Source organism: Tinamus guttatus, unplaced genomic scaffold (assembly GCF_059628265.1).
Source record: "Tinamus guttatus ecotype Peru unplaced genomic scaffold, ASM5962826v1 Tinamus_guttatus_pri_ptg000489l, whole genome shotgun sequence".
Classification (NCBI taxonomy): Eukaryota; Metazoa; Chordata; class Aves; order Tinamiformes; family Tinamidae; genus Tinamus; species Tinamus guttatus.
The window spans coordinates 1271273-1295474 of record NW_028289023.1 but is presented as its reverse complement, the minus strand read 5'-3'; the positions used below and the strand labels follow the sequence as shown (position 1 = coordinate 1295474).

Genomic DNA, 24202 nt, shown 5'->3' with positions numbered 1-24202 from the left:
AACTTTCTTTTATTTATGAAGACCTGTGCTAAGAAGTACAAAATCAGATAATAACTTGAAATACTAGAAATAAAGCACACAGTTTGTTAACACAAGGAGGTGGTTAAATTATGTTTATAAATGCAAAACCCCTTTGTTTGCTTGTTCTAGCAGCAAGTCCCATGTTGGAAAGGTTCGTACCTGTCATTAGTTGCATACACACCAATAGAGCAGCTGAAATTAATAAACTGCTCATCTACATAAACACAGGAGAAGAGCTGGTGCAGTGAGTTGGGATCCAGATCCTGTTGTGGGGTTGGAAGAGGTTCATGTTTGCTCTTCTAGGAGACTTTTATAGTAACGTTTTACAAGGGTGAAGGGCCGTCCAGGGAGATTGCTGCTGCTGTTGCAGACCAAGGGTTACCTGTGCTCAGCTGTGTGCAGGCTCTGCCCTCTGTTATTGGGTCCATTCTAAGTATTGCTTGCGTTGTTTTTTTTTTTTTTTTATTCTTCATCCAATTACTGTCTTGCATGTCCTAACCCAGCTGCAGTGCACAAACCCTGCCTCTGTGTGTTGCCAGCCTGAGCAGCGGTGCCGGTGCAGGAGCTGCTGCGTTCCAACATCTTCCCTGTGCCTTGGTGGTGATACTGAGTTGCTTCTCTTGGGAGAGGGCAGAGGGGGGACTGGCTCATGCTTTCCTTCTGTCGCTAAACAGGAATGCTGCCAGTTAAACTCCATCATAACCATAGTCTAGGCCAATCTTTTACATATAATGTGCATATGTTTGGGGATGCCTTGACTCAAGGCTGCAGTAAAAGGGGAGAGAAGGAGGTAGCTTGCTTTAGCAGACATGAATGGATAAAGGAAACTGGCTACTAGCTCTGTTATCTCTGCAAATGGTCCCTGTAGATGGCTAGTAGCATAACTGAGATCTTAAGATACAGAAAATACGTATGTACCAGGTATCTTGTGTAATGAGTCCCAAGTGGGTCTGGGAAGTATAGAAGTGATCTACTGGGCAGAGAGAGGCAGCTGGTGGGGTGCCTGGAGGTGAGAGGAAGACCTCTGTGTCCTGCTCCCAGGAGGAGGCCTCCTACTGCAGCTCACGCTGCAGCTGACAGGTTTAAGGCCGCATTGAGGAACAGTTGACTTCAGGACCTGCTGGTGGACGTGACTCTAAAGAATGTTTGCATTTGGATCCAAAACCGTGTAGCTGATATGAGCTGCTAAACATTATGGATAACTTTGTGTTCGCTTAGCTCCCGTAGTGAATGTCAGGAAAGTAGGGTTGGGATGTCCAGCAGTGGGAGTGGGCTGCCTTTTGGGCACCTAGCTATCAAACTTCTTGGTTATAATATGAAGCTCACTTTTGGACATGAGGAGAAGGCAGCCAGGGAGTTTAAGCAGCACCACTGCTGAATGTGCAGCTTTGGGTAGGGAATATGTGTAAAATGCTTTAGGGCCAAGTCAAGCCTTTGAACTTTTCCTGTCTCTGTGGCAGATGTAACTGAGCTGCACTGAAGAATTGTAGATGGGGGGCAAATCTTATGAGTTACACTGTTGGCATAAACAACTTTTGTTTATATTGTATATAAACATATTGCATATGTTTATATTGTATATAAACAAAATATTTCAGTCCTGTTCTTGCCCTTCCCCGTCTGTGTCCAGACTGTTGGTATAAAGCATTGCATATCTGCCCAGCAAACCAGGGGAAAAATAAGCCCCTTTCCAGGAGTTGGGTTGGTCAGAAGTAACCATCTAGATCACTTAGATCAAATTTGTGGTCTGATTCACCACGTGGGTGTAAATGTTAGTTTGGGCAAGCTGGTGAGTGAGGGTGGTGGGGACTGCTTAAGTAACAGTGCTGCCATGAAGTGTGCAGCCATGGTCTTCTGATGTTAGATATACTCCTTGATTTTTTTTGTTTGTAACTGAAATCCCAATCTGTATTATGTCTGAATAAAACTTGGCTTTGTTTTATTGTTGGTTCTCAAACTGGATACAATTAGGATGAATCCTTTGCCGTGTTTAAGAGGTCATCTAAAGAGAGAGCTGCTTCACTCTGTGATACCAGCTCAGTTACTCATCTTTAATTCTGTTAGCACATACAATTACTGCGAAGTCTGGATGCTTACAGGTCTGCAGGAATGGAGAAGAACAAGCTGGCAAGCAGTAGATGTGCTGTAAAATTGTTGCGTCCAAGACTGGAGGACAACCATGCTAGGATGCAGGATTGCAGATGTTTTGAAAATATTCTCCTTAGACCAGTGCATGACACACAACCCCTAGCCGGGCGTTAAAACCGTTTGAAACTTTTTGCGATGTTTCTTCTAGAATGCTGCTTTTGATTGGAATAAAAGTATTTATAGATTAGTTGGTTCCAAGCTTGAGAAATCTTCTTTGTGTGAAATACCAAGTGTGTCCGGAAAATCCACAATCCTAGCTGGTTTGAACAGCCTGAAGTACTTCACAAGAAAAGTTTAAATGCAGTCAGAATTTTCCAGGCTCAAACTGTTCATTAATTAATGCAGACAATTTCAGATCCGAAGGAATAATAAAACCACAGCCAAAATTTAGTTGGCCGCGATTTGTTAAGTATGTAGGAGGCTTTTTAAAAAAAAAAAAAAAAGACTTGTAAGCCCCCTAGTGTTTGCAAATACCTTTCTTTTTAGAGCTATTTTGTCTAACTTTTTAGCGTTCACCGTCTTCTTAAGTTAGCTCTTAGTTGATGTGTGGTGCTGCCCAGCCCTCAGTGCAGTCTGCATACAGACCTAGCAACTAAAAACAATTTTGTTTCTTCAAAAGCAGAGAAGAAATAAGAATCTTTTGAAAGCTCTGGAAGGTTTGCAAGGGCAGATGGATGCCCTGTGCAGGTAGTTGGGTTATATTAGACCAGATTTTCAGTATAATCCTTTCTAAAACTTTCAGTTTATGAATTTGCCAAATGAGCAATATGCTTCTGTGTAGAAAAAGAAGGATATATTTGTTCTGTCAGACTTTGCAGGTAGTGGCGTGTCTGTGCATGGCTGTATGCTTAGTAGGGAGAATTTTATCCATTTCAGGTATGGAGTAGTGGATGTTAGAGGGCCCTGGGAGAAAATATGAAGACTAATTCAATAGTTTTTGTATTGTTGCACTTAAATAAAATAAAATAGCTTGGCATTTGAAGCTCTGCAGTGTTTAAAATCAACATTTTGAAAGGAAAAAAAAACTAACACTTGTAATTTTTAATTTATATATGCTGTTTTCAAGCTTCCTTTGAAACAGATGTTAAATGTTTTAATACTTTTTCACTAAACTTTTAATGGTTTTCCTAAACAAACAAAAGGCTTAAAGCCAAAATATATCTTTGTGAATCCAAGTTTTCAGTCATATAAGCAATGCTAAAACAAATGACTGACTGCTCCAAAGCCTATGCTTATTTTCTAGGTCTAAACTTACTTGCCATGCCAGAAGACATGAGTTTCCAATGGCCAACCTCCAGTTTCTCTTTTGCTTTGTGAGTTAGTAGGGGCCCCTTAGCATTTGGTGCTGGAAAACCAGTTTCGTGAGCTTTGCATCTCGATTCCTGTTCGGCTTCGTCCCGTTTATCAAATAATGTTGTTCTTCCCTCCTGCCTGCGGTGCTTCCTGGCACCGGCGGTTTTGGCCAGGCTACATAAAGTCTCATTCAGCAGCCCTGGCTCCTCAGGGCTTTTCCTTCCCTGGAGGAAGAGTGGAGCGTCTCTGAGCACGGAGGTGGATGGAGCTGCCCGAGCGTCTCGTACAGGTGCTGGCAACCCCCTTGCCCACCTTGTGGGTGAGCCGCCTTACTCCAAGGATGTTTTCCATCTTGTTGCGCTAAGAAAGCAGTGTAATGCTCATAAATAGAATGGTAATCTTCCTCTGTTGGGTTAAAACTGAAAAAAAAAAAACCAAAAGTTTTCGTATGGAACCTTATTGCAATAACAAATATGCGCTGAGAGCGCAGCCCCTCTTTCCCTTCCTCCCCTCCGAGTGAGCGAAGTCCACGTCCAGTCTGACTTCAGTGTCTCGTCGCTCACAGTTTGGCTCAGCTTTATTTTTCAAGTGCCAAGCTATTATTTTCCTTTGGGAAGAACTCAAGAAAGCTGGATGAATGATCCACTCCTTCCTGATTGGATGTTTTATGCTCTTCAAAATACAGCTGCCAAATCTACTTGTATGTAAAAGCTTTCCTGTGCAAGAGAATAATAATATTTTAGATTAATAGCTGGTTCGGTTTCATTTTAAGCTAATAACCTCACTGGCTTCCTAGAATTGATTGTCTGCCACTTTTTCCAAAGAAAGATGAGCTTTTTTTTTTGTCCTGTATTCCCGAAATGCTCTTGGATGTATTTTGCCAGCTGAAATGAAACCAAAGTGAAGAGGCAAATTGGGTACTGTAAAGGAAAGTACAGGTCAGCAAGAATTTGCCTCATCAGTTAATTGTTTATAAATGTATCCCTTTCCTCTGCATGTGAGGGCATCTCAAGTATTCTGAGTATTGAGGTCTTTTTTCTCCCCTTCAGATGTCAATAGGATACTGATGAAAGTAATGTATGTGCATCATGTGGAAAATATGTTGGCAGACAGATACCTGCAGTGCCTTAAATGCCTTGGCATTGCCCTTGTTTAATCAGCAGTTGCTCCCTGCTTCCCTCTGAGTTTTATACTTTCGGAACAAGATTTATATAAAAAATTAAAGCAAAAGCCAAATTCACTCATATTTAGAGGTGCACGAATAGATAAAAAGAAACTTAAAAATAAAACCTGAGGCACTTTTGTCTCTAATATAAAATGCCTGTAGGAGCAATAATTAGAGTAGTTTAGATATTTAAAAATCAGGCATCTGAAATGCTAAGAGAAAACTTCCTGGAATTAAGCACCTATCTGATTAAACTTTAGTGATTTGTTTTCATGATGCTTTCTAGAAGGGTAGGTGTGTTATGCTGTGTCTGCATGCTTTGCTAAGTTAATAAACTGTCTTGGCATTGAAAATACTCTTTGAGGAATGCTCATAAAACTTTTGAGTTAAAATAACAGAATATTTATTACTTTTTTGGTATTTCATCTGCCTTTTTGTGCTCATTCTTTTGGTTTTCACTTATGTTGCTTTAAAGGCTCATAAAGCAAGTTGGGTGGCCATTCTTTTGGAGGCTGATTCCTTTAAATATGGAATAGAGAAAAAGCTTAGCAGTATCAGGAATTACAAAAAAAAATTATGATGGAATTAGGGGATAGTATAGTGAAAGAGAAGGCACATAAACAGACTGGCCTCAGTAAGCTGTAGCTAAACTATATTACAACAAAATTACATTTAAATAATACTACAACTGAGAATTTTCCTGCTGAAAAAACAGTGTCAGCAGCATCTGCTAAACGCTGATTGATGCTCCTTTACCAGAGTTGATTTTGATGTGTTAATATTTTATCTCTGCCATGTGGCAGAATAATGGTTATTTTGATTAACTGTGCAGATTTTTTTGAACAAGTCATGTTTTTATGGTTAACATTATGATATTGTTGCCCAGCAATCCGTTGTTACTTAAGTAGCAGGAAAGGGCTTTGCATTTCAAGGTAAACCATCTAGTAAAAGCTTTTTTTGTTCTATTTGATAGCACTTTATCTGTGGGTTAAATTCTTATCCGTAATATGGCCTTTATTTTATTTTTTTGCTGTAACTATGAACTTATGAGGGACATAAGTTCATAAGTGTGTTCCTCTGCACAATCAACTACTTCAAAAAATATCTTGTTTTAAAAATAATAATTTCTAAGGACACTACTGAGGGCTAGAGGGCTGTATGGAATTCTGTTCTCTGGAAATGCTCTTTGGGTGGACTCAGTTTGGTATAGAGGCCCTGTGTTTCCCATATGGATACATCACTCAGGTGAGTGAGTTAGTGAAAAGGTAGGTGGTCTAAAACATGTGGTGGAGAGTCTTCCACAGCGGTAACTTCACCTTTTCTAATTAAAAGCTCTTCCTGTATCTGAACAATGTCTAAACAAAGTGTCTGCTTGCACTGGTCAGCATCTACTTCTTAATCAGAAAGGGCTCCTCAGGGCCAGGAAGTTGAGCACTTTTAAAAATACCAACCCTTTTTTTTGTTGTTGTTGTTAAATGCTGGCAAGATGCTGAAATGTTGAAAATAAATACAGAAGCTGAAGCATTTAGCTTTGACCAAATGGCTTCAGAAACTTGTTAAATACATTTTTTTGTTGGTTTTTCTACTCTGGCTATAATGAGATTGTAGGACTCGTTACCAAACTCTACAAAGTGTGTGTATGTGCTGTTTGGAGTGGGAGACTCCAACTACTGAAGTCCACGTTTTCTAAGAAATGTCTCTATATTGTGACTTTAGAGAAATCAGCTTTTCTCAGTATTTTTTTTCTTGCAGTTCAAAATAGAATTAAGAGCAGATAATGCAGCCTTTGTTTATTTGAGACATCTCTGATTTGTGTGCCATTTCAGTAGTTAGTAGTAGTTAGTTCAATTTGTATTAAACTTACCTTTAAACAGTTAGCCTACTTGTTAGTAGAATAAGCCCTGCTTTTGTTTTGGGCACAGTAGGAGGGATGACTAAATGCCTGCTGTGGTCGGGGTTTTGTGCATGTGTCTGCGTGCGTTGGTGCGTCTCGTAGGTCGAAGCAATATGTTATTAATGCGACGTGAGGCTGCTGCCTTTGTTAGAGAACAAAGTCACTCTACAGGCAAATCCCTAAGGACCAGGTAGTTCCAGGGCTTCTTGGACAGGTTTCATTTTATGTCAGGCCCTGAATGTCAGAAGCTTCAGGAGGGACTTAGTATCCTTCCAAAATGGAAATTAAGGATCCCTTCCCCCTCGTCTTGGTAGATAATAGTGTTAGCATCTGAAGCTGTGCATACCAGGGAGAAAAATTTTGCCTGAACTACAAAGAGATCTCATGTCTACTTGCCAAGGCATGTTTTTTTTGAAGTCTTTTGAATAATAGCAACTGTTTTAAAAGCGCATTTGTTGAGGAAAAATACATTAGATCACAAAAAAACGAGGAGGGCAGGTTTGTTTCTAGTGTCTGTGAGAACATTCAGGCTTATGAATGTTGATCTTAATGTGAGAAAAGATTGATTAATTGGAAATGTATTTTAGTTCTTCTCGAAACGATACGGATATGAATGCAGCTGAAGAGCAGCCTGGGTGCAACCAGTACCCCAAAGAGGCCGTGAGGAAGCGTCAGAATTCAGGCCGGGGTTCCAGGGGCAGCGATTCCTCCCGGACCTCCAGGAAGAGCTTCAGGCTGGACTACAGATTAGAAGAAGATGTAACTAAATCAAAGAGAGGCAAAGATGGAAAATTTGTCAACCCGTGGCCAACGTGGAAATCGCCAACCTTGCCAAATATTTTGAAGTGGTCCCTCACGGAAAAAAATAACAGCAATGTGCCGGGCTCAAAACAGGTAAATACTTGCATGTTTTCGGTTCCTGGTATCACTTGCTTTTGCCCTTTACCCTTATCAATGAAATAGGAGAATTTCTAAGCAGTAATTGTTAAGCTTTCATTAGTTTTGTTTTTCACCAATTTTAATACTACCTCCTTTTGAAAGCATGAGTTAATCCTTTCTGAATCTTTTTATTTTTTCTGTCCTGTTAGTTCCACCTTTGATTTAACCAGCTCAGTTTATATTTATGAAAACTACAAAAGTGGCCTCCTAGTTCAACCATAAACTTCAATTATGCTGCTGCTTTGCTTGCCCTGTGAATCCTATTGTTGACCAGTGTTCATACTGAAAATAGCTCTGGCATCCCTCACTTCAAATTTTGGGCATTTTTTTTGAAAAAAAAAAAATGTACCAAATAATAACTGTCATTTCCTTGTGGAAGTGTTTTTTCCCTGGCCTCCCCTGCATTCCTTTGTTTCACTACATACTGCAGCATAAACCAAGCGATTGCATTTGTTAAAGCTCCCCTGAGCGAGCGCTCCTGAAATGTTGAAGGTGCAGTGTTAATTTAATGGGAAATACTGTTTCTTGTTCTTTACTTCATATATCTCTCAGATACTGTATATTAAGGTGGTGATAAAAACGTAAAAAGAAAGGTGGGGGGAGAAAACTCTGAAGACAACTTTGTTTCTGAGCAGGAATGCATGGTGGAAAACATGCATGTTTATCTTTGTGACCCCAGCAGTGCTAGGACTGTTAAGGCTGCAGTTTTGACAGTTAAGATTACTTCTGGGTATGTTTTCTTATGCTTTGTCTGAACTACAGAAATACTGTGCTGAGGAGTGAACAACTAGGGAAATCATTTTTGAACCAGTAAGCATTAATAAGGCTTTTAAGCATCCAAGAAGTAAGCACAGTAAATCTCATAATATTATATTGAGGGAGGAGTGTACGTTTTTGATTTTTAGTTGTGTGAATTACTTCTGAGGAAGCTGTTTGGTCATCCCTACCAACAAGAAAGCAGTGTTGCTTATTACCACATGGCGGTCAGAGTTCTTTAAGTATTTGTGACAAAGAATATACATAGGTAAGAATTAATCTTAGTTGTAGTAGTTCTACAATAATTTGACTTCAGAATGAGACACAACAAACCTGTTTCAGTCTTGGGTTTCCTTCTAACAGCTTCCTGGGATTTAAAACTTGACGATCTGCTTTTAGACATTATCTGTACCTTGTGTTAATAACAGTGTCTGTGTACAAGCTCTCTAGCTCTAGAAGCTCTTTCTCTTCAATGTGCATAACCTGCTTTGTTCACATTTATACAGAATTCAGCCCTTGGCTTGTTGCAGCTGCCTTTGGCCACTGCCCATTTGTTCATTCATACACATTCTGTATATGTACAAGAGGATAGCGAGCGCTAGTGGTATCTTGTCAGGAAAGCTGGTTAGAGACCGAAAGGCTCTGCTGTGCTACAGGCTGCAGCTCTCTGTGGCAGTGGAGAACTTTAATTTACAGGATCCCCATCCCTGCAATAGAGGATGATTACAAAGAAATCTATGGTGTACCGGCTGTGAAGTTCTCTGACCCAGTTAGGGTTGACTTTGGACTGATTTGTTGCTTTGCATCTGAAATTGTCAAATTAAGTACTTGCAATTATGTAGTAGCTTTGAGAAGTAAATCAGAAATAGAAAAAAAAATAAACGAGGATTAGTGAAATGCACTTCTTGGGTACTTGGTCGTTTCAATGCTTCTCCTGGCTACATCTCCTCCACACAAAGGTCAACCTGTAAAGCACTTGGGGCTTGTGTAAAGTTAAAACTGAGGCGTTGTTGGCCCAGCTAGCTCTAGCACGTCTTGAGAGCAGCCTGTTGCTTCAGTGTCCTCTTTAAGAGTGCCCAGTGATACCTGGAGAGGTTTATTTTATCTGTACAAAGTGTTTTACATAGGTAAATATATATGTATATATGATTCAGGTTGCATATTTCTCTGTTTAAAAGCAATGCGCATTTAAATTATGCCTTGACAGCAAGTCTCTGTGATTATCCAGGTTGCATAGATTTTCTGTACTTTCCTTACAGGCTTCATTAATGACTTTTTTGTAGTGTCTTTAATTGTTAGGTGTTGAATGAAGAGTTTAGATTGTTCTAATTTCTGAAAAATGCAGTGGTATTTTAGTATGTACCAAGCGCCAAAAATCCTAAGTTCCTTAGCTGTTCTTACCCAAACTAGTCATGTGCTTCTGCTTGCTTTGCATTAGGAAAGAAAGAAGAGTGTGGAGGGGGAGTGAGCAGCAGAGCACAAATAACTTTCATACTATTTCTGTGATGAAGATAAGACATGTTTTCTTCTGTGGGTAGCTGATTTGACAATAATGTCCTATTTCCAAGTTCTGTTGCAGCCCTTGCTTGCTTCTGGTCAGCCTGACAAAGAAAACAATGCACCCAGGCAGAATATAGGTTCTGTAAGATTATATATTTTGTCTGTTATGTTGGTTTATCCTGTTGTCCAAATTTTAAGAATTTCCTATGACATGTACTGCTGATAAACTTGTGTCTGAGTTCGAGATATTCTGATGAGTTCTTAATGCTTTAAAAGGTAGACTTTTAGTCCAGATTTTGAATCTTAAGTGTTTTCAACTTTGTTCAAAATAGAGCCTGAAATTGCACCTCTCCTTTTCTTATGACTAATGCTAAGGATGGGATCCACGTAGGTCAGTGTTTCTCAGACTTAATGAGTGAGTAAATGGAATCTCCTGTTTGACTCAGCTGTTAGGTGGCAATTTATTTTGCTACTGTCTCCTTTTCCAGCTGCAACTTAAAGTTGGTCCTGAGGAGACATGTTGAGTCTTGCAAGTTGTGGCTTCAGTTTTGGGGGATAGGAGAGCGGGGCCTGACTCTACCCAAGCAGCTGCTTGCTTACTGCAGGCAAACTCACAACAACTGCTAGTGCTGTCCAGGAAACTGCTTGGTGTAAAACTGTGGCCACTGGTTAGAGCTGACTTTTCACTCGTCCACCGGATGTGGATGAAGCAGTTGCATCCTTATTTGAAAGGGTTTGGGTTAAAATAAATTCTTATTTTAGGGTTTGGCCAAACACGAATTTCTGAGAACACGGTGAACTAGTCTCACCTCCAGTACCATAATACTGAAGTATTTTGCCTTCCTATTGAGCCTAGTAATTTGTTGGTTTCTAACATACTTTTGAAACACTAAAGTACATGCATTAAGAACTTCTAATTTTTTCGAAGTGTATCTGTGTGATTTATTCTAATGGCTCAAGAAAATACCGCATTTCTGATTTGAGTCCACTGAAGAATCACTTATTTGAACCGGAGGCCTCTGTATCACAAACCTGAAAGTCCAGTAAAATCTGGTAGAGAGTCAGTGTGTTCAGTGGAGCTCCCTGTGCTTCCATTTGCCTTGAGCCCTTTTGCAGAGACTTTTCTTTAAATGGGGCAGGGTGCCAGTCACTCCAGCTTTGCTAATTAATTTTACCTTTGGATCAAGCACTAGAAAAATGCAATAACATCAGTGTTAGTGACATACCTGTAAAAGCTTTAATAATGCCTATGTTTGAGTGGCAGTTAAGAGCTCGCTGTTCACATCTGTCAGTTAGGCAGCTCCTAGTCCATTTAGTATTGCTTATTAATCCTGCGTGGTGCTAATTTTAACAAAAAAGTTTGCTTTGTCAAATGCCACTGGAAGGGGATACATTTAAGAGTTCTCAGATTATTTTGTAATGCAGCTTTCCAAACAGCTACTTAAGAATATTTTTTTTCCATAAAAGTGGACTTAACAAGTACTTACTGACATAAATTGCATTATGACAATTAATTGTTAAGTTAATTGTTAATCTAAATTACCTTTAATAACCTGATTAGCCCTGGAACTATTTGGGAGGAGAGGCTCAGTCATCAGAGATAGAGGTGGTCAGAAACTCCATGAAGACTTTTATTTTTAAATAAGAAAAAAACCTTTTTAATTTTTTTTTAAAAGTTTTTGCATATGCATTTCAACCGAACTGTGTTCAAGACTGAAACCTTCTGCTTTGTGAGCAAACAGTTTCTTGATCAGTTTAAGCAGATCATGCCCATGATCGTGGCCCCTGGGCGGGCTCCTGGGGCTGTGCATAGAGTCAGATTTGGCGGGTGACCAGGGTGACAGGCAGCTCGTTTCCTCTTTGGGATCGGTGTCCAGTTTAATAGATGAACCTGGAAGGTTCTCTGACCTTTCAGAGCTGAGCAGTGACCGCCCAAATGTTCACATTGATACAGGAGGGCAGACAGGGAAGGTCTCGGTAACTTGGTTCCCCTGGAGAATGGTGTTAGGTTGGTTAATGTCATTTGTGAGTTACATTCTGAGCATTAAAGGGCATCAGTATAGTGATTTATTCTGTAATAATTAAAGTTTTAATTCCCTTGTAGGTTCGATAAAACATGTTGAGAAGCCAATCAAGTGTATAAAGAACCACCTTAAAAATGAGATCTGGGACTTGAGGAAGGCACCATTTACTTCCCCAAGCTGAACTGGAGCATTTATTACAGTAACAGTCTCTATATATTCTTTTCCAGGCCAAGAAGCACCAGCACTTTCCAGAGCCTTTCCCAGTACACTGTTAATGTCTTGCTTTCATTGCAGGGCTTTCAGCTCCATTTCTCTGGTAGTAGGTCCCCTAGTCTAATCATACCCTGGAGCTCTCTGTTCTCTCAAGAGAAAGAAGCGAAAATGTCACCCAAAAAAGTAAGAGGAAGTAGGTGGGGCTACCAAAAAAGTCTGCGTGCCTAAAAATGTAAACAAAACACAAGTGGAATGATTTGCCTTGTATGAAGTTTTTGTTGCATAGCCAAGTACATTCTGAGATATCTCATGAGTATTGTGGTCTTTATTTTGTGTGTGTGTGTGCTAGGAACTCGATAAAGAGCTTCCAGTGTTAAAACCTTACTTCGTTCAGAAGCCAGAGCTGGCTGGGAAGACGGGGACGGGGATGCGCGTGACATGGCTGGGCCATGCCTCGCTCATGGTGGAGATGGATGAACTCGTCTTCCTCACCGACCCCATCTTCAGCCAGCGGGCGTCCCCCACGCAGCTGGTGGGCCCCAAGCGCTTCCGCGGGCCCCCGTGCACGGTGGAGCAGCTGCCCAAAATCGATGCCGTCGTCATCAGCCACACGCACTACGACCACCTGGACCACGGCAGCGTGGTGAGCTTGAACGCGCGCTTCGGCAGCGAGCTGCGCTGGTTCGTGCCCCTGGGGCTGCTGGGCTGGATGCAGCGCTGCGGCTGCGAGAACGTCATCGAGCTGGACTGGTGGGAGGAGAACTGCGTCCCCGGGCGCGACGCCGTCACTTTTGTCTTCACCCCCTCGCAGCACTGGTGCAAACGGACTGCAACGGATGACAACAAGGTGCTTTGGGGCAGCTGGTCTGTCCTGGGACCGTGGAATAGGTTTTTCTTCTCAGGAGATACTGGCTACTGTGTTGCTTTTGAACAGATAGGGAAAAGGTTTGGACCTTTTGATCTTGCAGCCATCCCCATTGGAGCCTATGAGCCAAGGTATGGAAAAAAACTCTTAAGTTTGATCAAAAGATATAAATAAAATGATAAAGTGATGGCAGAAAAGAACAGACAGAAGTGAAAAACTGTATCTTAAAGTTTTACAGTGGAATTTAATATTTTATAGTGGAAATGAAAAAGTGCTGAATGGAGAAAGGCAAGTAGTTGAAATATGTAGGGTATTTGCCTATCTGTGTGGTGTGATGTGGTTTTGCATGTGTGTTTTTTTTTCTCTTAAATGTAGCAGGGATGAATCAGTAGACTTCCATGAAACAAACAAACAAAAAAAGAATCTAGATAAACATAATTTGGTGCCTTTTCTCTTGCTTCATTCCTCAGGCTGCCCTTGCAATTTTTGCAATTTATCTGGAGATAAGAGATGAATCCCTTATAGGGAGTTAAAGATCTGTTTGCTTGGCATCTGTATTCTACTTATCATGGACTATCTAGGTTTTTGGATGATAACAGCTCTGCCATGGTGGAAACTCAGCAGGAATAGGCTGGGAAGGCAAAATGGGAATCACAACCTTGTGATAAAAATGCAGCATTTCTCAAGAATTGCAAAGTTTTTTGTTGTTGTTATTGTTTTTTTACCTCTGCTTTACCACTGTTTACTTAGGCAATCTTCTGAAACACACACATTTTCATATACACTGCTAGCACAAAATGATTTCTGAGATGGATTTAAATCTACAGCCTTAATTCTTCAAGGCACTAAGTATTATGTTCTTGTACTATTAAAAATACAGCATGGCAGCTCACTTATTTCACTCCTCTGGTGAAAAAAAGGTGTTTACTTATCAGTATGTTGATGTTTTCTAGCTTTCTTTGGTTCTGTGTGTTGTCCAAATATGTGTACTCCACAGTATTTGAGGTGAGCGTATTTTTAGACCCCTTGCTGCTAAGCAGTGAAATGAAGTGCAAGGTTTCTTCTTTCTTTAGATAACACTTAAAACTTGCCTTGTGTTTTGGTAGGTGGTTTATGAAATATCAACACGTGGATCCTGAAGAAGCGGTGAGAATCCATATTGATGTTCAAGCAAAGAAGTCTGTAGCAATTCACTGGGGAACTTTTGCTTTAGCAAATGAGGTGAGTTTGAATGGTAGGTTTGAATTCACATTTCCCAAGTGCACAATCATGTTCCCAGCCTCTTTTCTTCTTACAACAAATATACAGAGCATGTCCAGGGTCAGGATTGATTTCATAGTACTTATCTGGAGTCGTAGTGTTCTGTAACTTTAACAAATCTGGAGGTTGTAGGGTTCTGTAATTTTAGGAAAATAAGGGTGCCTTAAGAGTGACTAAAAATGTGATGGAAGGGGAATATCTGTATCTGCTTTCAAATATTTTGTCTGGTAGCTGTTTTTTTTCTTTTTTTTTGACTTTTTAAAAACTATTGGTTATACTTTATGCTTTAACTCAGTTCTTAGGCTGTTAGCTGTGTTCACTTGTTGTGTTGTATTTTCTTTTAACTTAGGTGCAGCATTTTCCATGCAGGATGCTTTTAAGCTATGTCACTAGCACCTAAGATGGACCTATATTTATCAGCTCACAAAACCCTTAGATGAATACTATGATATTGCCCAAGGGCCCTTCCAACCATACTCATTCTGTGATTCTGTGTGTGTGATAACGATGCCTATTCTAAAATTTAACTGATATAAATTTCAAATGTAACAAATATAATAAAGTGACATCAGAGCGATAATATTGAAATGGTACTACTTTTTCAAACAATCAGACCTAGCGAGTTTGTTATAAAATAAGGGGGAAATTAAAGCTTTTTAGTCACAGATCTTGTGATTTCATCACGCTTTAAGAATGAAAAAAAGCGCCACCTACTGCTCTGTCAACACTTTCCTTCCTGGAAGACAACTCTTCCAGGAATAAGTAATGGCCATGCTTCCCTTTGTAAGGGATCAAATTAAATACACCGAATAAGTCTTTTTTTTTTTTTTTTTAAACCAAACATTTCTATTCACTTTGACAAGTATATTCCCCTTTCTTGATAAATATATTTAAAACACAGACCAGATCATACAGAGTTTTTTGTTAGTTTATTTTTCCAAATGCTGCGGTGGTGTCTTTTTCCTCATATCATTCTTATCTTTTCAGTATTACTTGGATCCTCCAGTTAAACTGAATGAAGCTCTAGAAAGATATGGCTTGAAAAAAGAAGACTTCTTTGTCTTAAACCACGGAGAATCACGAGACTTAAGTACAAATGATGACGGGTTTGAATAATGAAACACTAGCAATTCCTTATAAGCTTCCTTTGATTTGAACTAGGAACTGATACCACAAATGTTAATTTAATGTACTTACAATGTAGATTTTTGAATGGATTGGATTTTTAGATTCTAGGTTTGTTGGTTTCATAATTAAAACTTGCATAGCGATTTCATGATAAATTTTCCTACTTAAATTGTTTATAAATTACGAGCTGATCTAAACACTGGTTAATGCATAAGGTATTGTCTAGGAATAACTCTTTCAACTCTTATGTGTTTCACTGATAAATACTGTTCTTTTAAACACTTTTATTTCCAGCTTATCTGTAACAGCAATAATAACCTCAGAGCAGGACATGTTCTTAGAATTAATGGCTGACTTAAATTAATCATCTTCAAAATGTCCTCTCCCACTTGTTGGTCATTAATCTTCAAGTTATGCCCTGTACCTTGACAGCTTCCATGTATGTTTTGTGGGGAAAAGTCTTCCAGTAAAGCACAAGAACAGTAAAATAATGATTTTACTGACTGCTTCTCCATTTCATTTATTGAGAACCACAAAGCTGAATTTTAAAATGACCTAAAGAAATGTGCCTTTTAAAGAGAGAGATTACTTCATATTGCATCATTAATGCATAAAACCTCCTGCTGGCCAGAGTGTCTGCATTCTTTTGCTATTTTGTCAGTATTTTTAAGTTAGGCCTTAATGTGTCTGAAATAATTTTCTTGTCAAATGCAGTACATGGAAATGGAAAAACCCCTCCCTAATGATGCTTGTATCTGTGTTGACTCAGCCTATTATTGTTCTCTTTTTTTTTTTTTTAAGTGAGAACTCTTAGCCAGAGGGCTGCGATTTTTTTTGTTGTTTTTAGTTTCCCTGTGATTTTATGGAGTCGAATGAGAGATTAAAAAATTGTTCAGTGAGACTGGGCTAAATGTATCTGTATCAAATTGCCATACTAATTACAAAATTAAAGCCTGTTGCTGCCAAAAATGGTTCTTCTTCATAATTCATTTGTAAATAAATAATTTTAAGATCTTTTTGTTCATGTTCTGTTATGGCCTACTGGGTATGTATTTCTTTTTTTTGCTCTTGTTGTGCATTATATTTTACATTTATAGTCTATGCCCATAGATTTAAAAAAAAGAACTAAACCGGAACATAACTGATTAAATAGCAACCTAGCAGATAGGTACTGAGTTGTAAGAATCAGAGCCCTGAATATTAGTTAACACTGGGACATGTTTTGTTTGAGATGTATTAATTCACAACATTTTTACGTAGAATGGTCACCGTTACCTTTGGTTGTCCCTGAGAAGATTACATCAGGATAGGGAGTAGAGGATAAGAAGGGACTGCAGAGTCTTGTGTTATTTCTAAATTTGTCCAATAGTAGCCTTCTGCGAAGAAAGATTTAAAATTTAGCTTTTTTTAGACTAGAAGGACCATGGTAACGTTAAAAGTATCTATTTTAGGTAGAGGACAACTGTGAATTGTTTCCTACCCCCTCCCTTTGGTAGCTAATCAACTTTAAATATCAAAAAGAACATGTAGGATGTTAGAAAATAAGATTCTTCAGGCTGGAGAAAATGAAGGACACCTAGAAGAGACCTCCCACGGCAGATAATCTTTGGTGCACAACAGGTTCATTAAAGACTATATTTTTAAAATATGTATGCTTTCTTTCAGAAGTATCACTTCAAGGGAGTTAAAATCCATTTCAGTTTTTGCTCAAATTTTTGCATGTGGTATGGTTAACTGCAACTGCAGTTTGCTAAAAGGAGCTGCATTAAACACGAGAGTGTAAATTTAGAGTATATTCTGTGCAGTTACACAGAGGCTAGATAATTTGAATATGCAGTTTTCACTGGAAAGATTTTGCAGAAAGTCAGCAATAGTCTGACATTGTTTTTGTTTAAGATTTTTTCTAAGATTTTCCTGCACACAGAATTAGTAGGTAGCTGATTAATAAAACGTGAATACCCAATTGCTTCCATAAATATGTTTATTCAAAAGCTGCAAGTATATACAGAAATAAGATTTTTTTATAAGATGGACAGAGTATTTGGACTTTTTGATCCACTTGAAGATACACCAGCCCTCTAGTTTTCTGTTTTAAACCATCTCCCCCCATTTGTCAATGAGTACCAGCTCTGTAGTGCTTTGTTAGTGCTAAGTTAGCTACTGTGTTTTATCTTGCTCAGAAATCTCTTACGCTCTATTACATATATTGCATTCTCTCTCACAATAGCTGGTTTACACCAGAGGGTAGTTTTCCAAAAAAGTGTTTTATTTTCTTGTAGGAAAGCACTCAAGCTAAGTATTTAATCAGATCACTGTTTTTTAATGACTACTGTGTTAATATTCTGACAACCTGCTCCTTCACTTCTGTATCAGGGTGATGCAATAAAGATGCCAATTTCTGAGCAAAGGGAGCAGAAGTCCCACAGAGGGTAGCGAAAACTGAATCTTTGCTGGCCTGGCTCTGAAGCTCGGTGCCATCTTCAGGGCTCGCAGTCCTCTTCAAATTTGCTGCAAACGTGAGGGCTCGGAGAAGAACGTCCCTGTTCATGCAGTTGTCAAAAAGTGACAGCAGTGACGGCGCCTGGGATATTCAGTAAATAGTCCACATTTAATCATTAGTATTAACTACATTTGTTAATTAGGTCTCCTCACCTTTAAAAATGGAAACAAATCTGCACCTAAAACAGAAACCTCATAAATACCAGAACTCCATATGTTGAGCAAGCAGGGCAGAAGCTTGCACAGTGTGCACGTTTCCTCGTTGCAGAAAGACTAGCTTGAGCATTACAGCCTGATAAGTGCTTTGTACTTCGAATCTCCAAAACCTGGCTGTCTGGAAAATTCCCTTTGGAAGAGAGTCCGCTTTCCTCCTAAATAATGTTTTTTCCCCCCCTCTATGGTGATCTGAGTATTTGTGCATTAATAGGTTTGGGTGTCTGGTAGACCAGAAAAGGATCCACTACTGACACGGTAGAGAACTGAACATTTACCTATTACAATCTTCTTCTAGACTTTAAATAATGAAAAGTGGGTAGCATACAGATTAGCTCAGCCCCTTGGAGACAGCTCAAAAATTAAATTTTCATTTTTTTAAATCAGCCACAGACTATTTTAAGAACCTTTGTGTGGGAGGGGAGCAGCAGCATCCTAGCACCTTACTTCTGTTTTGATATGACAAAAATTGAAATAAAGCTGCAAATTAGCAAAATCTGTGGTAGCTAATGTTAGATAAAGTTCTGCATGAAGACATAAGAAAAGGCAATATAAAGACATAGAGAAAGGCAATTTAAAGTAGGTATATATGATATATATAGCAAGACCCTTACTTGAGCTTGGAGAATGTGTCTTGTCATGGCTGGGTTTGCAGAGAGGTTCACAAGTACTTTCAGAGCTTGGATCTGAAATGAGAAACATAAGTTACTACAAACTCCAAAATCAAAATATGCAAGAGAATTACTGCTCCATTATCTTTTTTCTCATACACTTTGTAGGAAAGGCTCATGGAAAACATAATCTGCTTTTGTTAAAGCGGGAACAATTTGGCTTTCTCATGATTTTAGCTTTCATGCGTTTACAGCAGCAAATTAAATGACTCAACTTACTTTGTAGTCCAGACTTGTACAAATTGTGAATACAGTATAATATTAATATTTTCTTAGCATTTTAAGAGCACAAGGTGAGACATTGAAGGAAGGTGCTTATTGAAAAATACTCAGACAAGGAACAAGATTAAAACCAAAAAAACACCACCCCATAGACTTCTTAAATTTTAAGAAATGTAACTTATTTTTTTTGTTACACTCATAGAGGGATCTTGATGAAATTTTTTTTGGAAAAAAATACCCTCTCCTCCTGAATTTACACAGAAAAAGCAATATATATCCCTATTTTAAGAATTCTGCACACCATCCACTATCTGTTAATGAATAATTAACTTCCTAAACATGATGCTAACCATTTTAGAAAAATGGTATAAAGGAGGCAAGTAAAGCAACTTGCTAAATGTTTTTTCACAACACCTGTGTCCTTTCGTTTCCTTCTGAAAGCACGTGAAGGAAGCATGGAATTGAGTTTATCATCATATGGTGGTAGTCACTGGTAACAGACATATTTGTCAGCAGTCTGAGTCCAGCTAGCTGCAGATCAGAGTTCAGGGAAGCTGACTCAATGTCCTTACACACTTGCACAATATAAACCTGGGGGAAAAAAAATAGAAGGAAGGACATTTTTGGATATAAGTTGAACTCGTATTCACAGTATCAGTATTCACAGTACAGTACAGTATTCACAGATAGTATCAACTATCTTAGCCACAGTAACCTAATAATCTGTTGCATACTGTTGGTTAAAGCCATAACCTGACCAAGGCAGTCAGAAATGAGCATTTCTTTTTTAATACACAAATATTCTGCTGGCATAATAGGGACACACATTAGTGAGTCTTGCTCACTAACCTTCCTCGAGCATAAGTTGCCCTGGAACCACAGATTGCTTTGACCCCATTCCAGACGTAGAACATTTTTTCTAAGAACTTTGTCAAAAATCACTTACAGCCACTAATCTCGTTTTAGATGTTGAGAACAGACTAAAGATAAATCTTACAATTAAATCCTTTCTTCCAAGCATTTGGCCTATTCACTAATCAGAAATAATGATGACAACTGACAACCAAAAAGTATGATTTACCCAATTTTCTTCTGGGTGACAGTATATAACATCTTCAAGCCCTGAGTAGGAAGATTTTTTTCCCCGAGGGAGTCGTGCTTAGTTCAGCCTGCCAGTCATGTCAGTAAGCAACCTTTGCTGACGTCCCTGGCATATGTAGGAATATGTCTTGCTTCACGGTCTCTTAACAGCACAATTTCTGTTTATAGCACTGGGCAAAAGCTAAACACAGACTGCGTAGCTTCCTAAGAGTCTTTTATTTTTTTTAAAAAAGTAGCCATTAGTGATGCAGGGCATTTTGAAGCTATTCCTTTGGGCTTTGGAGTGCACAGATGACCTAGATGTGCTGACTCATAAGTATTTTAATCTCAAAACATGTTATTTTCCCTCGTAGTTAGCAACTACACTTTTAAAAAATATATATTATTATTTTCTATATCCACATTACTTTGATTCTCACCTTTTTAGGAAACTTACCTGTATCTCTTTCTGATTTTTAATGTTCATACTCAAATTATTAAGAGCATTTAGTGCTTTTTCTTTGACCCTGGGAATGCAGTCTGAGAGCATTCTTCCAATAATAGAAATGCCATCCAAATTTCGAATTGTATCCTGAAATATAAAAAGATATTAAACAAGATTACTGTGAATTTAAAATTTATTTGAAGAAAGCCTTCAGCATTTAAGTTTCTATTTCAACACAAATGGAACATCTGAATGAAGACTTCTGGAACAGACTAGGTCTATTTAAAGTGGAAGTGTTGGATTTTTTTTTTTACATTATCATTCCATACAAAAATAAAATACGCATACTATTTATTTTTTTTTTAATTTTAAAACTGACATCAGCTTAAATATCAAACCACATTTGAAAAACATTTTCATCTAATAAAGACATCAATGGCATATATTCTTCTGACGAGTTGCTCATGAAATCACGAAATTTTGAAGAGCTCACAAAATAAGACAGGTCCTAAAAGAGGTAAAATAGTATCTGTTATGTTTTGCTTGTGCCAAATTGCAGGATTTGATAAAGCCTGTTAATTCTTTGAAAATGTGCAATCACTAAGCTACCCTTTGGCTTTGCATATATTACTTGCATTGAAATTAAGTATGGTTCTGCTTGCAGCTAAATTATATGCCATTATTTGACAATGGCAATAAAAAAATCCTGAAAGCTTCAAGTACTTAACCCTTTTTCAATTTCAGCCCTTTAACTGACATTATGCTGCTTGAGCAATGAAAGATGTAAACATATTGATAGTGTTTTTACAAGATAGTACTCTGTGCAAACATTGAGCTGCACACGTTTAATCTATACAAACATTTAGTTTACAGAAGTCCTTTAATGCAGGTAGGTTATATTATTTGGACTAACAGGAAACTGTGGCAGAGACATAAAATGGATGTCAAAGCACAAGACATCAGTGCCCTCTCTCTTGTGTTACTGTTATGAAGAACAGCACTTCTCATTTTGCAAACTGCCGCCGAAGCTCTGTTTTTTGCTATAAAGCATTACTCACATGATTTACAGAGAAGGCAGCCCTGTTGCTGAGGGTGATTAAAGCTTGCTCTTGAATTAACGGGTCATCTGTGGACTGCAGCAGGTGAAGAAGTTTCTGCAGATCATCAGCATCCACGGCATGGGGCGATTCTGAAGGATGGTTCTCTGTCAATGTTAAAAAAATAAACAAAACACTTGACATCGCGTTTGATGCATTTCCCATAGTTACTGCTTAATGTATTTCACAATGCTGAGCTTCAGCTCCCAGTTGTAGGCCACGATTTTCTAAGTTTTCCTGCATCCAACATAATTTCCATTATGTTGTGGCCAAAAGATTCGGTTTAGCAAAAGAAGTGGAATTTTGGTCCCTTCCTGAGCCTCATTTTAAAGCACAAAATGCAAGAAAGGAATCGTAACAACTCGGGATATGCTATTCCTTGCTGCAGCGTTAACTTCCTTCCAAAACCATTAGCGATATTCACCAAAGTCCTGCAGTTTTCCTGCAGTGAAATGTGGGAATCTGCCTAGCCACTACAGAAAAAAAAAAAAAAAAAAAAAAAAAAAAAAACAGCTGTAGGGCCTACAACTCCTGACTCGCTGACGGCTGCTTCCAGAAACAGCAGCTAGTGCCGTCTGGCTGACGCACTGGGATGGGATGCTCGGCCCTTCTGAACTCCCCATATTCCGACACGCAAACACCCAAGCGATCCTTTGGAGAAAGGTCCGCCTTAACTGTGATTAACCAAAAAAAGAAGGCTAGAAAAAGCAGCGATTTCGGGTTTCAGTCGCCTTGCGAGGCAGAGCAGCGCTGCTCTGCGGCGGCCCCGCGCTGCCGCCTCACCTGAGGCCGCGCCGCGGCCGGCCCCGGCTCCCCGTCGCCCGCGGCGGCCCCCGCCCGCCGCCCGCCGCCACAGGCAGTAGCCGGCGGCGGCTCCGAGCAGCAGCCCCAGCGCGGCGGCCCTCAGCGCGGCGCCCCGCGCCGACGCCATCCCTCTGCCTCTGCCGCCGCCGCGCGGGGCCGCCCCATCCGGCTCCGGCGCGGCTCCTCACGTCCCGTGTCCCCGCCAGGACGGTGCTACAGAAAGTAGAACCCCTCGGAAAGGCGCCTCCCTCGGGACGCTGCCTCCCGCCGCGCGGGCCTAAGGCCCTTCCGCGCCCGGTGCCCGCTCCGCGCTCGGCGCCGGCTCCGCGCAGGCCGAGCGGCGGCCCCGGCCTGGCCCGCGCGTTGCCAGGCGACCGCCGCGGCCGCCGCCGCCATGTCGTCCCTGAGGGACGCGGGCCCCGAGCTGCGGGGCTACTTCAGGCGCCACAACCTCCTGGGCATCTATGAGGTACCGGCGTCGGCAGCGCCGAGCCCGCTGCCGGGGTGGGGAAAGGGGAGAGGCCCCTCCCCGGTATTCCTCAGGGAATATTCCCTCTCACGAATATGTCGCTAAAAATTAACCCCCTGACTTCAGGAATTACCCCCTCAAAACTACCACGTCAGAAATACCCTCCTCGGGAGTACACCCTGGAAATACTCCCCCCAGAAGTACCCCCCAGGACCACCCTCAGAAGTACCTCTCTCAAAAGAACCCCCCTCAGAAATACCCTGCTCAGAACCACCCCCTCTGATATTTTCCCTCAAGAGTACTCCTTCTGAAATACAGCCCTCAGAAGTGCCCCCTCAGTATTGCCACCCGCAGGAATAACCTCCTCAGAATCCCCCCCTCAGGAACAGCCCTCTAGAATAGCCCTCTGAGGAACAGCCTGTTCATCCTGGCCATGGTGCTCCTGACCCTCATGCTGCTGGGTGCTGGGTGTTGGCTGAGTTTTTGCTCCTCACTTTCCATTAGTAGCATTCTCCAAACAGTTTATGAAGATTTTAAGTGTGGAATGTTAGGTGGAAGGAGGTAATTCTACACTGGGATCCATGTTTAAACTGGAAGTGTGACTGCAGTGAAGATAACCAGTGAAATGCTTTGGCGTCTCTGCTCGGTTTACCTTAGTTTTACCTGTAGAAATAATTTATTTTTAGATTTCAGGTGGAAATTTAAGTGTGTTCAGGAGCTGGATACTCTGCTTTGAGCACTGCAGGTACTATCTGAGGTGGATTGAGGACTGGCTGGATGACAGAGCTCAGAGGGTCGTAATAAATGGGGCCAAGTCCAGTTGGAGGCCTGTGACCTGTCTCCCAGGGGTCAGTACTGGGCCTCGTGCTGTTCAGCTTGTTCATCGGTGACTTGGATGAGGGCACAGAGTGCACCCTCAGCAAGTTTGCAGATGACACCAAACTGGGAAGAGTGGCCAACAATCCCGAGGGCTGTGCTGCCACTAAGAGGGACCTGGACAGGTTGGGGAGTTGGGCAGAGAGAAACCTCATGAGGTTTAACAAGGACAAGTGCAGGGCCCTGCACCTGGGGAGGAATAACCCCAGGCACCTGGACGGATTAGGGGTTGACCTGCTGCAAAGCAGCTCCGTGGAGAGGGATCTGGGAGTCCTGGTTGACAACAAGTTAACCATGAGGCAGCAATGTGCCCTCGTGGCCAAGAAGGCCACTGGGATCCTGGCTGCATCAGGAGGAGCGTTGCCAGAAGGTCGAGGGAGGGGATCCTGCCCCTCTCCTCAGCTCTGGTGAGGTGGCACCTGGGGTATTGGGTGCAGTTCTGGGCTCCTCAGGACAAGAGGGACGTTGAGCTTCTAGAGAGGGTCCAGCGGAGGGCCACAAAGATGAATAAGGGCCTGGAGCATCTATCGTATGAGGAAAGACTAAGGGAGCTGGGCCTGTTTAGTCTGGAGAAGAGAAGGCTGAGAGGGGATCTGATCAACATGTGCAAGTACCTGAGG

The 24202-nt window shown here is 40.6% G+C and overlaps 3 protein-coding genes across 3 annotated transcripts in view; 2 read left to right on the top strand and 1 right to left on the bottom strand.

The window, feature by feature from the left end:
* Nucleotides 1–7108: 7108 nt before the first annotated feature.
* On the top strand, nt 7109–15781 carry NAPEPLD (N-acyl phosphatidylethanolamine phospholipase D). The gene is made up of 4 exons (XM_010211039.2): nt 7109–7415; nt 12303–12949; nt 13925–14039; nt 15066–15781. The coding sequence occupies exons 1-4, from the start codon at nt 7131–7133 to the stop codon at nt 15192–15194; spliced, it is 1176 nt and encodes a 391-aa protein (XP_010209341.2). The 5' UTR covers nt 7109–7130; the 3' UTR covers nt 15195–15781.
* Nucleotides 15782–17485: 1704 nt separating this feature from the next.
* Nucleotides 17486–22367, bottom strand: ARMC10 (armadillo repeat containing 10). The gene is made up of 6 exons (XM_088533182.1): nt 22217–22367; nt 21395–21540; nt 20349–20483; nt 19226–19402; nt 18533–18604; nt 17486–17787 (listed from the first exon to the last, which is right to left on the bottom strand). Exons 1-6 carry the CDS (start codon nt 22362–22364, stop codon nt 17533–17535), a joined length of 933 nt encoding a protein of 310 aa, XP_088389308.1. The 5' UTR covers nt 22365–22367; the 3' UTR covers nt 17486–17532.
* A 264-nt stretch (nt 22368–22631) lies between these two features.
* FBXL13 (F-box and leucine rich repeat protein 13) overlaps nt 22632–24202 on the top strand; it is a 79245-nt gene continuing 77674 nt past the window's right edge. The window contains exon 1 of the mRNA XM_088533252.1: nt 22632–22706. Coding sequence (XP_088389378.1) covers nt 22632–22706 — 75 coding nt within the window. The remainder of the gene's footprint in view (nt 22707–24202) is intronic.

What these genes read in the sequence shown, in the direction of transcription:
- NAPEPLD (XM_010211039.2), top strand. Translation starts at nt 7,131, where the DNA reads ATGAATGCAGCTGAAGAGCAGCCTGGGTGCAACCAGTACCCCAAAGAG. An exon ending in ATTGGAGCCTATGAGCCAAG is followed by an intron (nt 12,950 to 13,924) that starts GTATGGAAAAAA and finishes GTGTTTTGGTAG; the next exon opens with GTGGTTTATGAAATATCAAC. An exon ending in CTTTTGCTTTAGCAAATGAG is followed by an intron (nt 14,040 to 15,065) that starts GTGAGTTTGAAT and finishes TTATCTTTTCAG; the next exon opens with TATTACTTGGATCCTCCAGT.
- ARMC10 (XM_088533182.1), bottom strand. Translation starts at nt 22,364, where the DNA reads ATGGCGTCGGCGCGGGGCGCCGCGCTGAGGGCCGCCGCGCTGGGGCTG. An exon ending in CGGCCGCGGCGCGGCCTCAG is followed by an intron (nt 21,541 to 22,216) that starts GTGAGGCGGCAG and finishes TAACATTGACAG; the next exon opens with AGAACCATCCTTCAGAATCG. An exon ending in AAAATCAGAAAGAGATACAG is followed by an intron (nt 19,403 to 20,348) that starts GTAAGTTTCCTA and finishes TTTTTCCCCCAG; the next exon opens with GTTTATATTGTGCAAGTGTG.